The sequence below is a fragment of the Dreissena polymorpha genome, chromosome 2 (assembly GCF_020536995.1).
Source record: "Dreissena polymorpha isolate Duluth1 chromosome 2, UMN_Dpol_1.0, whole genome shotgun sequence".
In the NCBI taxonomy this organism is placed as follows: Eukaryota; Metazoa; Mollusca; class Bivalvia; order Myida; family Dreissenidae; genus Dreissena; species Dreissena polymorpha.
This window is the reverse complement of record NC_068356.1, coordinates 30,251,810-30,263,650: the sequence shown is the minus strand read 5'-3', so window position 1 is coordinate 30,263,650 and position 11,841 is coordinate 30,251,810. Positions and strand designations below refer to the sequence as shown.

The following is an 11,841-nucleotide window of genomic DNA, read 5'->3' as shown; positions in this document are numbered from 1 at the left end:
ACCATTTTATACATGTATTATATCCTGCACAACTTCAACAAAATAAGATGATTTCAAAACCAAAGAAGCCTTCAATCATTTACTGTAAAACAAACAAGGAGAGCTTACAATAAATGCTTTGCACTATTTGATGTTCCTATAAATGTTTTAATATTCATTTCCAATCATTAAACTGCTCCACTGCTGGTTGGCACAGCACACTTGTTTACCAGTGGTACTTCCATGCTTGGTTGTAAACTGAAATGTTTCAGATGCAATAAGACATAACATGCAATACACACACACAAACAAATCACAAATAATTGCTGTGATAACAAAAACAATCAAAGCATTGAAAAAACCCACAAGGCCGTATCCCAGCAGTATTTAACATTTTAAGAATTAGATTATATACCAAGTATCGCACCTAAAAGGCTCCAGAACCTATTTCAAGATGTAAGCCTTCTTTGCATATATACTATTATTCTGATTACATCTCTTGATTTTTGTTCCATTTTTATATTCACAGAAAACACACATGCTGTCATTTCTTTATTTAATAATTGCACAAGTTTTTTTTATAGAAAGAACTGAAATGTTGAAATGAATGTGTACACTTACTCTGTCCACCGTTACAGTCTGGCCAAATGCCAAGCTTAAGCACTTGATGGATACAGGTCATGACTGCAATAGGGATCAGCATGGGTCTAACGCTTTGCTTCATACATCTGAAGTGCCTCTTCTCTATCCTGAATATCCCTGGAGGAAGAATTATAGTTAGAGCCATGTCATGCGAAAATGGGTCTTCTAAAATAAATAAAGCAACTGTGCAGTCTATGTAAGAAGCTCTGCTGTTTTCTATAAAAGTCAGGTTACAAAGGTTTCTAAGTCTCATTTGAAGAAGGTAGCTCCTGACCAGGCTGCATGAATGTGTAGACCAGTCTGAAGCTATGCTGGTCAAAAATGGCATATGAACCATTTTCCCACGATGCTCTTCATAATTAAGTAAATATACAACTTCAGTAACTGTTGTCTTCCTTTCTTTCTCAATGATATTGCTATTTCTTCTGCATTCTGGAATTGCATACTGGTATGCCATATAAAAATTGTACTGTTCCATAGGAAACAGCAAAACAACTTTTTTTTTTAAATGTGTCAGTGCTGACAGGTACTTACACCAAACTTACCGGTAATCAACTAAGAAAGCATTATTTAAGCAGAGTTTGGGGTTATAAATTATACAGTGTACTGACCAAATTTTTAATTAACATATTCATGGCAGTGTGTTGAAAAAATCAAAATCAATGTTAATACATACATCGACTTGCTGTATTCATCATGTTATATGCTGATTTATCAGCTGCTTCAAGGTTCTTAAATAGCTCTCCCACTTTCCACTCCCAAACACTTGGTTCTAAAAAAACAAACAAAAAAGAACATCATCACAAATGAATTTAAATGAAAACCGTAAAAAAAAAAATCAAATGAAAAAATCAATTCAAATATTTATATCTTATTTAAATAAAAATCAACAACCCCATAAATGTATAGATCGGCTATACCAAAAAATGAGCTGATCAAAGCTATAACAGTTTACTCTGTATTGAGTATAAATATACATATGTTTTCATAAAACAACCAGAAGCAAGGTCTTCATGTTAGCTACCTACACAAATAAATACCACAATACCTCCATCCAAACTTAAAATATTGAGCAGATACCATTTTAAGTTACAGTGACCTTGACCCAAGTGGCCCCAAATGCAAATTTATGCAATGCCACCGTTAGTCTACATGTAAGCTAAGGGTCTAACACTGTTAAAAGCTGGTCATAATTATATTATTATAATAGGTAGTTAATAAAGACCCTGAGTGAACAAATATGTAATGCAAGTTAGTCAATGATCCTGAGCACATATATATATATATATATATAATTCAATACCTATAGTAGAAACATTGATTCTCAGATATTGCATATTTACCTTGTCCTTAACCAGAGAACTAAGTGCAGAGAGACATTTAGGCGAGCATGTTTGTTTTTAACTTGTGCTAAAAGTGGTTGAGAAAGGCCATCTCTTTAACAGTATGATTCTTCTGGTTTATCATATGCTTTACTCTACATGGTTTAGTGCAGCCACTGTGCCTTAACATCCAGATGAATGTGGCAGCAAAGCTTGATTTTATGTTAATGTTTGTTCACTTTAATAGAATTTACACAAGCTCTTGAAAGCTCTGCTCCGACTATTGTTTGCATTCTGCTAACGACCAACCTTATTGGTCGAATTATTCACGCCCTATTCAGCTGTTTGTGTATAGGCTTTTGCATAAACATACAGGCATGTGAAACAAGACTATTGCCAAGCAATAAAAGTCCCCTACCGACTCCACCATTGTCAGAAATTCCACCATTGTCAGAATTTTTTGACGTAGGAACAAAATAAAATGGCCTGCATAATGTTCATATTGCCATCTATTCATGTTCCAAGTTTCATGAAAAAATATTAAGAACTTTTAAAGTTATCGCAGGATCCAGATCACCACCATTTTCAGCAGTATTTCTAGTCTATTTGTTGCCATAGCAACCAGAATTTTACACGTAGGAACAAAATGAAATGACGTGCATAATGTCCATATTGCCATCTATCCATGTTCCAAGTTTCATGAACAAATATTAAGAATCTTTAAAGTTATCCCAGGATCCAGAAAACCACCATTTTCAGCAGTATTTTTAGTCTATTTGTTGCCATAGCAACCAGAATTTTAGACGTAGGAACAAAATGAAAAGATGTGCATTATGTCCATATTGCCATCTATCCATGTTCCAAGTTTCATGAAAAACAAGGGCTGTTTGTAAAACATGCATGCCCCCCATATGGGCTGTCCGTTGTAGTGGCAGCCATTGCGTGAATACGTTTTTTGTCACTGTGACCTTGACCTTTGACCTAGTGACCTGAAAATCAATAGGGGTTATCTGCGAGTCACGATCAATGTACCTATGAAGTGTCATGATCCTAGGCAAAAGCATTCTTGAGTTATCATTCGAAAATCATTTTACTATTTCAGGTCACTGTGACCTTGACCTTTGACCTTGTGACCTCAAAATCAATAGGGGTCATCTGCGAGTCATGATTAAATTTCCTGTCAAGTTTCATGATCCTAGGCATATGCGTTTTTGAGTTATCATCCGAAAACCATTTTACTATTTCGGGTCACTGTGACCTTGACCTTTGACCTAGTGCCCTCAAAATCAATAGGGGTCATCTGCGAGTAATGATCAATCAACCCATGAAGTTTTATGATCCTAGGCGTATGCGTTCTTGAGTTATCATCCGGAAACCATTTTACTATTTCGGGTCACCGTGACCTTGACCATTGACTTAGTGACCTCAAAATCAATAGGGGTCATCTGCGAGTCATGATCAATCTACCCATGAAGTTTCATGATCTTAGGCGTATGCGTTCTTGAGTTATCATCCGGAAACCATTTTTTTATTTCGGGTCACCGTGACCTTGACCTTTGACCTAGTGACCTCAAAATTAATAGGGTTCATCTGCAAGTCATGATTAATGTACCTATGAAGTTTCATGATCCTAGCCCCAAGCGTTCTTGAGTTATCATCCGGAAACCACATGGTGGACGGACCGACCGACATGTGCAAAGCAATATACCCCCTCTTCTTCGAAGGGGGGCATAAACATTAAGAAATTTTAAAGTTATCGCAGGATCCAGAAAAGTGTGACCGACGGATGAACAGACAGACAGACGAAGCACAAACCATAAGTCCCATCCGGTGAAACCGGTAGGGGACTAACAAGGGATGTGTTTGTGAAACACTATGTCCCCATATATTTGACCTTTGACCTTGAAGGATGATCTTGACCTTCACCTTTTACCACTCAAAATGTGCAGCTCCATGAGATACACATGCATGTCAAATATCAAGTTGCTATCTTCAATTTTGCAAAAGTGTACATTAAATAAGCAATTTTGACCCATATATTTGACCTTTGACCTTAAAGATGACCTTGACCTTGACTTTTCACCACTCAAAATGTGCAGTTCAATGAGATACACATGTATGCCAAATATGAAGTTGCTATCTTCAATATTGCAAAAGTTATGGCAAATGTTAAAGTTTGAAGCAAACACACAAACAAATCAACAGAAAGGGCAAAAACAATATGTCTCCCACTATAGTGGTGTGGACATAAAAATGGCAATAACTCTTATTTAGGAAATTGTTTGGTTAAGGTTCTTGTGCATTGCACTTCTCCTCATGGATATTTATACACCTATGAAGTTTCATGCTGACATCTTATTAAGTTTCTGAGATGTAGCCCTAAAGAGTTTTGTTATAGACGGACCAACTGACAGACAGGCACAATTCTATAACCTTCCACCAATTGTGGGTCTACTCTAGACTCTTATTTTTATATCAATGGAAAATAAAATATTTTTTCACTATTTTGTTTAAAAAGTACTTAAAGAAATCTAGGTAAGAATACATGACAACTAAGGGTCGTGTCAAAAAGGTGCCATTTAAGGCCCTATTATCCATTTTGGGTGCCCCAACCTGTATAGGTGAGAAGACTGTAAGAAGACTGTGGGGAGAGTGGGCATGAGGAACAACTAATACACAGTAATTGACAGGTTCTTGTTGAATCAAGCACAGAATTATCTGAACATTCATAATTCATTAGAATTGAAAAAAAGTTCAATCGACTAGAAAAATCCAATTGACCAACTTGACAATTAATTTAATTTGCAAAATTTTGATAGATTGGCCTAAAAATTGCATGAACAGGTATAAAATAGTGGGTATAAATAGCATAAGGCATTATAATTTATTGGCAACTTGTACTCTGTTTTATTAATTTTTATATCAATGGAATATTAATCAAAATTGGGGATTAAAGTTCAATCGACCAGTATTGACCAGTAATGAACACGTCGGGAGTATTGACCGGGGCGGTTTTAACCGGTTAAAACCAGTGGCGGTAGATTGATGCCAACCCAGGGGGGATAAAAGTTGGAGTGGTTTAAAAGGTCTGAAGTAGTGCAGAAATTGATAAGGACAACAGATCATGCTCACATCACAAAAAATAAAAAAATTATATTTTCAAAAAAGGGCTAGATTGCACTTCACTGGTATGCAGTTGTTTACCTCTATTGTCAATGCGGGGGTTTAGGCGCGGTAGCCCCCGATACTAAGGAAATATAATATGTATAGGATAACAAGAGGCTGAGCTGTCACCATAGGTGGGATGACTTATGCCCCCTATAAACACTTGATAGAAGTTATGAGCTTTTAGTGTTTTTCCCAGGAGGGCAAAGGGGCATGGCGCATCACTTTCAAAAAGGGCATTTTAACGCGAAGCTTAGGCAAAAAAGTGCAATAACGTTACGTGAACACCTGTTTTTTGGAGAAACATGTTATTGCATCAGAGGCATTTGTCGGAAAAATATAAGCAATCACATTTAATAGTAATTGATGTATTTAACTTACTTTATATAATTAATATTAATATATTTACCGTGCAATGTCCATTTTAAAAAGCTCCATGCTGTTTCAGTAAACTGTACAGCACGACAAACATAATAAAGCAATATATGCATATGAATTTGATTATACCCAGATCCACTAACATATTAATGAAACCATGTTTGTCTTAACCATTTTCTAATGATAATCTTGTCACATGTTTTAACTTTGCAAGTAAACAGAATGCTAACAATTTGCAAACACTCGTTTACATGACATATCTTCTGCGTAATTACTTATAAATATGTTGTTGGCATCTAAAACGTTCTATGCATCGTTGATTATCCCAGGTATTTTATTAATCCTCTTTAAATGTATGATCTCCATAGTTAATTCGATTGTTATTTTCCATTTTTGCCGAGAGTCACAATTTATTTTCTGTGTAGTCCGCCATCTTGTTAATTAAAATGATGTACATGTAAGCCACATGTGCACATAGCAAAGTAACGTCGTATAATATGTCCGTCTTATACGCGATTCGCAGTATACGTTACAGTTATTGTTTCAATGATTAATTAAATACGATAACAAATAAGATTACACTTTTTGTGTTTTGCAAAATTTAATTACGCGTGAAATTAATGCTTTGAAATTATTGAATTATGCATGAAATGCACTGGGATTACATCGAGGTTTACATCAAGTCTACGAATAGATGTCCACGATTTTATCGTGGAAGAGCAAACATTACCGCTAAGTGTGCTCAAGGTATAACAAAGCCACCAAAATTATCGATTGATATTGACACGGGGTTATTCACGCATGACTAAATCACAACCGCGCGAATCTTCGCTGCCTTGGGGCCATTTTCTGATACTTGTCGGCTTAGAAGTTTGGTCAAGGGGCAATAAAGATGTTATCAATAAGGGCACAACAGCGGGTGATCATGAAAGGGCAGGGCGGTGGCCTTAGAAAAGGGCAGCGTGGCGCTAAATGGCCTTGAAAGGGGGCAGCGTGGCGCAACAAAAAAGGGCATGGCGCCGCGCCACGCTAAAACGGCCTGGATAAAACACTAGCTTTTTTTGAAACCAAAACCCAGATTTCGAAACCTTAACACAGACCCTAAGTTCATGGTCACAGGGGTCAAAATTTGTATGCATATGGAAAGGCCTTGTCCATATACACTGCATGCCAAATATGAAATTGCTATTTGAAGCGACATAGAAGTACTGAGCATTTTTTGAAACCTTAAAGCAAAGTGTGATGGACAGTCCGCTCACTGTATGCCCTCCTTCGGGGGCATAAAAAGGATTATTTGGTGTTGAGTTAGGTGTTAGGTGTTGCTAGTTCTGGCTACCATAACTTTAAATGTCGCTTTTTGTGATTTTTGACTGGTGCGACTTTATAGTTATGGACCAACCCCATTAGGAAAGTCAACAAGAAATTCACGAAAAGTTGACAGTTAACAAAGACGGTCCAAAACAGCTTTTAAATGCATTTATTGGCCCAAATCAACCACTTGATCGGAAAGATTGACATTTTTCACGTTTAACTGATATATTCTTTAACAAAATACTATCTTAAACATTTAAAATTTATCTATTCTGCTTTTACATATCGAGAAAAACAGCGATGTGACAGACTTCCTTGAAATGCGAATCTCCCGAGATTTCACGGTCATATGACGTTATTTCTATTTTTAGTAACATACCATGTGCTCAAGTGTTTTCAAATTCAGAATGACATTTCCCTGTATTTTAGATTATTCTGGCTTGTTTTGTAAACAAATTGTAGTGTTAATACAAACTCAAAGTAAATATTATTTAAAACTACCTGATTCACACTGAAATCAGTCTTATAATCCACCAGATGTAAGTTGTTTATCACAAATAATAGCTTTCAGAAAAAGAAAGTAATGTTTACAGTTTCAGCAAAAAATGTCAAGGTCGATCCGAAAGTATCCAAATGAAAACTCGTTACGAGACAAAGCGACAATAGAGTCAAAATTGTGAATTTCAGACTGATGAGAGTTATTTTCATATACTGTTTGATTCATTTGAATCATTTGAACCTTAAAATAATCCCCGATGCAGTAATTTATATTCATTCACCAATATATGTAGAAATATATCCAAGAAAATTAGCTTTCTTTGATTTATAGCGTGACATAAATATGTTATGACTCTGGTTGACTTTCGATACGGGGTTGGCTTCAGTGTACAGGTCTGTCAATACTATATAAACTGTACGCTGAAGTTTCTTTAGCTAAGGTGTTGCAGGTTGGGGTACGTTTTTCCGTTCTTTAATACGTACCGGTTAAGTGCAATTGCCCCAAAAAAGCTAAATCACAAAAGCCTTTACGAGGTAAAAACTCATTCAGGACAATATTAACCAATCCACTAATCATTGAAAAGGTACAAAAAAGTTTACCCCACCCACAAAATTTAGTGACCGCGAACACTCACTCTGGGGTCCGTATTTTACAGCTGGATCGTATGTTCCATGCACACGAGGATTGTAATCTCCAAAATAAGGCCAGTTCAATTTTGGGTAAAAAGTTCTTGGACCTCCTCTGGCATGTTGCTCAGCATTCGAAACAAACTTTATTTTTGGTTCTTTTGCAGCCATTTCGACTTGCGACCTTCGCCAACCGGAAGTAACAGTATTGGCTAATGAAACGTCAAAATGGTGTGCTAAAAAGGAATTTAGACGTTTATGTGCTGCAAAGAAATTGAGTGACGAGAAGCAAGAGATTATGAACTCTAGTTAATCTGACAAGAAACTTTTTTATAACTGATTAATAGACAGAGAGGATCCTTGAAACAAGTGGTTGAAGACCTATATGTAGGAGAAACGTTGTACTCAGGAACGGAAGGTATTCTCGAGGAGTTCAAAGTGCACTTCGAGTGTTTAGCACAAAACTCAGATGACAATGATTTTGATAAAATCTATCACAGTCAAGTTAAAAGTGAGATATCCGCAATCACCAATATTGTTTCAAACTCTCCAGTGAACCCTGTGAATTTAGATGAACTGACAAAAGCTCTGAAAACTATTTATAAAGGAAAAGCAGCGGATATTTTTGGTATTAATATAGAGCATGTTGTATTTGGTCCGGACAGTTTAAGAACTCGTATTCTTGAAATTATCAACATTATCTACAGTAACAGAGAGGTTCCCACCTGTTTGAAAAAAGGCATCTAAACCCAGGTGTTTAAAAAGAAAGGCGTTCTAAATGAAGTAGGTAAGTACAGAGGAATAACAGTACTGCCTACATTGTGCAAAATTATAGAGACAATCTTAAGAAATCGAATTCAAGGCTGTATCTTAAACGTGCAAAACCCTGTGCAACGAGGATTCACTTCAGGGTCCTCCTCATTAAATGCCGCCTTTTTTCTCGAGGAGTACTACCGCGAGTGTTCAGACCTAAAAGCCACTGCTCATGTGGTGTTCCTGGACGCCAAGTCTGCGTTCGACGTGGTAGACCACTCCCAACTTCTGCGCAGACTATACCATGCAGGAATAAGTGATGGTCATTGGCTCCTCTTGAAATCTCTGCATGAAAATTCGTCCAGTGCTGTTAAGTATAGGTCCCAAATCAGTGATTCCTTCAGAATATCACAAGGAGTGCGACAAGGAGGGATCCTCTCCACGGACCTCTACAAGTTCTACGTCAACCCTTTGCTGGATAGGTTAGTCGACACCGGACGAGGTGGGCGCATTGGCACCTTACTTGCTAATAGCTCGTCATGTGCAGATGACGTTTGTTTAATGGGCAGAGACCACGCAGATGTACAGTTAATGATAGATATGTCCCTATCTTTTGCAAATGAAGAACGTTACCTCCTTCAACCCACAAAAACTGTCGCTCTAAACATCAAACCCTCTAAAAGAACAACAATCCATCCCCCATAGTGAAAGTTTCAAACTGGGTAAAATTAACCTCAACCATTAGGATACCTCAGTCCACTTAGGGATAACAAGAACGACGTCTGTCTGTGAAACAGCCGAAATTAACGTAGAAGGAAACACCTCAAAGGCAAGACGTGCTCTGTACAGTCTTCTTGGAGCCGGGTTGCACGGCCACAATGGTCTGGACCACAAGTCTATGCTGGATCTCTATAATTCATTTGTTTTACCTGTGCTCACATACGGTATAGAAATATTCACACCAAAAAGTACTTTAATTAAACAAGTAGACCTATTCCAAAGGAAAAAGAATAAAATGGAGAAAGATATGCGTGAACAACCAGATACACAGACATACAAACAGACAAACAGACAGACATATTCCTATTGGAGACATCGGCGTGTGCGCCTAGCTACGACGCAGAATGAAGCAGATATACTGTGTAATCCCCATCCCCCCAAAACATATGGTTCATTCACAGTTATATACCCCACACTTTTACCGCAACACTTCGTCCAATGTTGGAACGGTTTTTACATACACAGAAGGGACAGAGTTACATGAACATTTATTTACAAACATGAAACCATAGTTGTATTTGGGCAGAATCCGATCAGGATTCATAACTACCCTTACACTATGTTAGAGACACAGCGGAAATACGGTGGATCTAGAAGATACAGTGAAATTATGAGTATTTTTGTGTTTAAAGGGAGATAATTATATTTCACAACAACAATTTATATATTCTACTTGATTTAAGGCAAAAGCTGATTCAGCTCGTATGAACGTATAAGATACAAACTTTTGTTTAAAGTCGGTTAACAATAATAACAGTTCAAAATTAGCTACGTATAGCTATTTACCGACACATTCAAAGTTCTGTACAGGGCATATATAAATACAAATCATGTTTCTTGTTATAGTACCAAAGGCATATTCAGTTTAAGTAGCAAACCACATGATAAAAACTTAATAACTATATACAAAACTATATACACATATAAAATACAACATATTCTAGTAAAAACAAGAAGCTGGCACACAACAGTAAAAACTGACATGCTAAATAAAAGAGATGAAGAGATTATTATGCAGTTTTAAAAGTAAGACATGAGTGATTTAATAAACGAAAGTAAGATATGGAAGGAAAACATAATTACTAATTTAAGTAATAAAAAATTAAAAGATTATTTTACCATATATTTCACACATTAACACATTATGATGAAATTATATTTTACTTAATAATGGTTTAACTTATATATGTAATAATCAGTTTCTTTACATGAACACAATCCCATATATCACAGTGGGCATGACACATAAATCAAGCAAGCACATAAAGCATGCATCATAAAACAAGCAAGCAACAAAAAAGCTAATTTAAGCAACTTACATATTTAATAGTGAGTTTCGTTGCATGAAATAACATATATCACAGTGTGCATGAAAACATAAAGCAAGCAAGCAACAAAAGCAAGGTTTAGCAACTATGTTTGATTCGTGCAATAGGAACAGCGGCAACTCTCTCCGTCCCAGAGATGGGGATGCTCATAGCTACCATGTGTGTAAGTTTCAAGGTTCTAGTGCTAATAGTGTGGGAGGAGATAGTGGTCGATGGGGGTTGGGGTGGTGCCCAAATTTTGTTTTAACTTCTTCATTTATTCACCAATTGACTTCAAAATAATACTGAACATCTCTTATGACAACACGGTCTATCTCGACCATCCATGTCCACATAACCCACACCAGGGCCATTGATAAAGGTAAAGGCAGCTTGATTCCCGTCCTCTTTCAAATTTATCGAGAGGTCCACGGGTACTACTTCCCCGTACCCCTATTTTTTTTTCCAACCCAAAATTGTTCGTACCCAATTTTTGTTCGTACCCATTTTTTTGTACCCAATTTTCTTTCGTACCCCAATTTCCCCGTACCCCCCCCCCCCCTCCCCAATTTTTTTAATACCCAAAATTTCTCGTACCCATTTTTCGTACCCAAATTTTGTTTTTTACCCAATTTTTTTGCGTACCCACATTTTTTACCGTATTCACATGTTTTACGTACCCACATATTTTTCCGTACCCAAATTTTGTTTCGTACCCAATTTTTTGGCATATTTTTTCGTTGCCAAACTTTTCGTACCCAATTGTTTTCTCGTACCCAAAATTTTCGTACCCGCGTACACAATTGTGGTGATGTAGATAAACTTAAATTGATGCTCATCCTCTTCAAAAGCATCGTCACACCAGTACTGTCAGTACTTTAATTCTTATTTGTCATTGATTATCCCCACGCTCCGAATTGGAGCGGGGAGATTATGTGGTTATCTCCGCCGTCTGTCCGTCCGTCCTTACCGCTATCTTCTCCTACACTATTAGCACTATTTGGAATTTTGATCTGACCCCTGGGTCAAAAGTTATGGAATTTGGGATGGGGCCGGGTCAGATTTTTTCACTCATTTGT

The 11,841-nt window shown here is 36.9% G+C and overlaps 1 protein-coding gene across 1 annotated transcript; it reads right to left on the bottom strand.

Moving 5' to 3' along the window:
* LOC127866443 (uncharacterized) lies at positions 1–8,138 on the bottom strand. Its single transcript, XM_052406971.1, has 4 exons — positions 7,931–8,138; positions 1,298–1,393; positions 601–738; positions 1–237 (listed from the first exon to the last, which is right to left on the bottom strand). Exons 1-4 carry the CDS (start codon positions 8,091–8,093, stop codon positions 206–208), a joined length of 429 nt encoding a protein of 142 aa, XP_052262931.1. The 5' UTR covers positions 8,094–8,138; the 3' UTR covers positions 1–205.
* Positions 8,139–11,841: the final 3,703 nt, after the last annotated feature.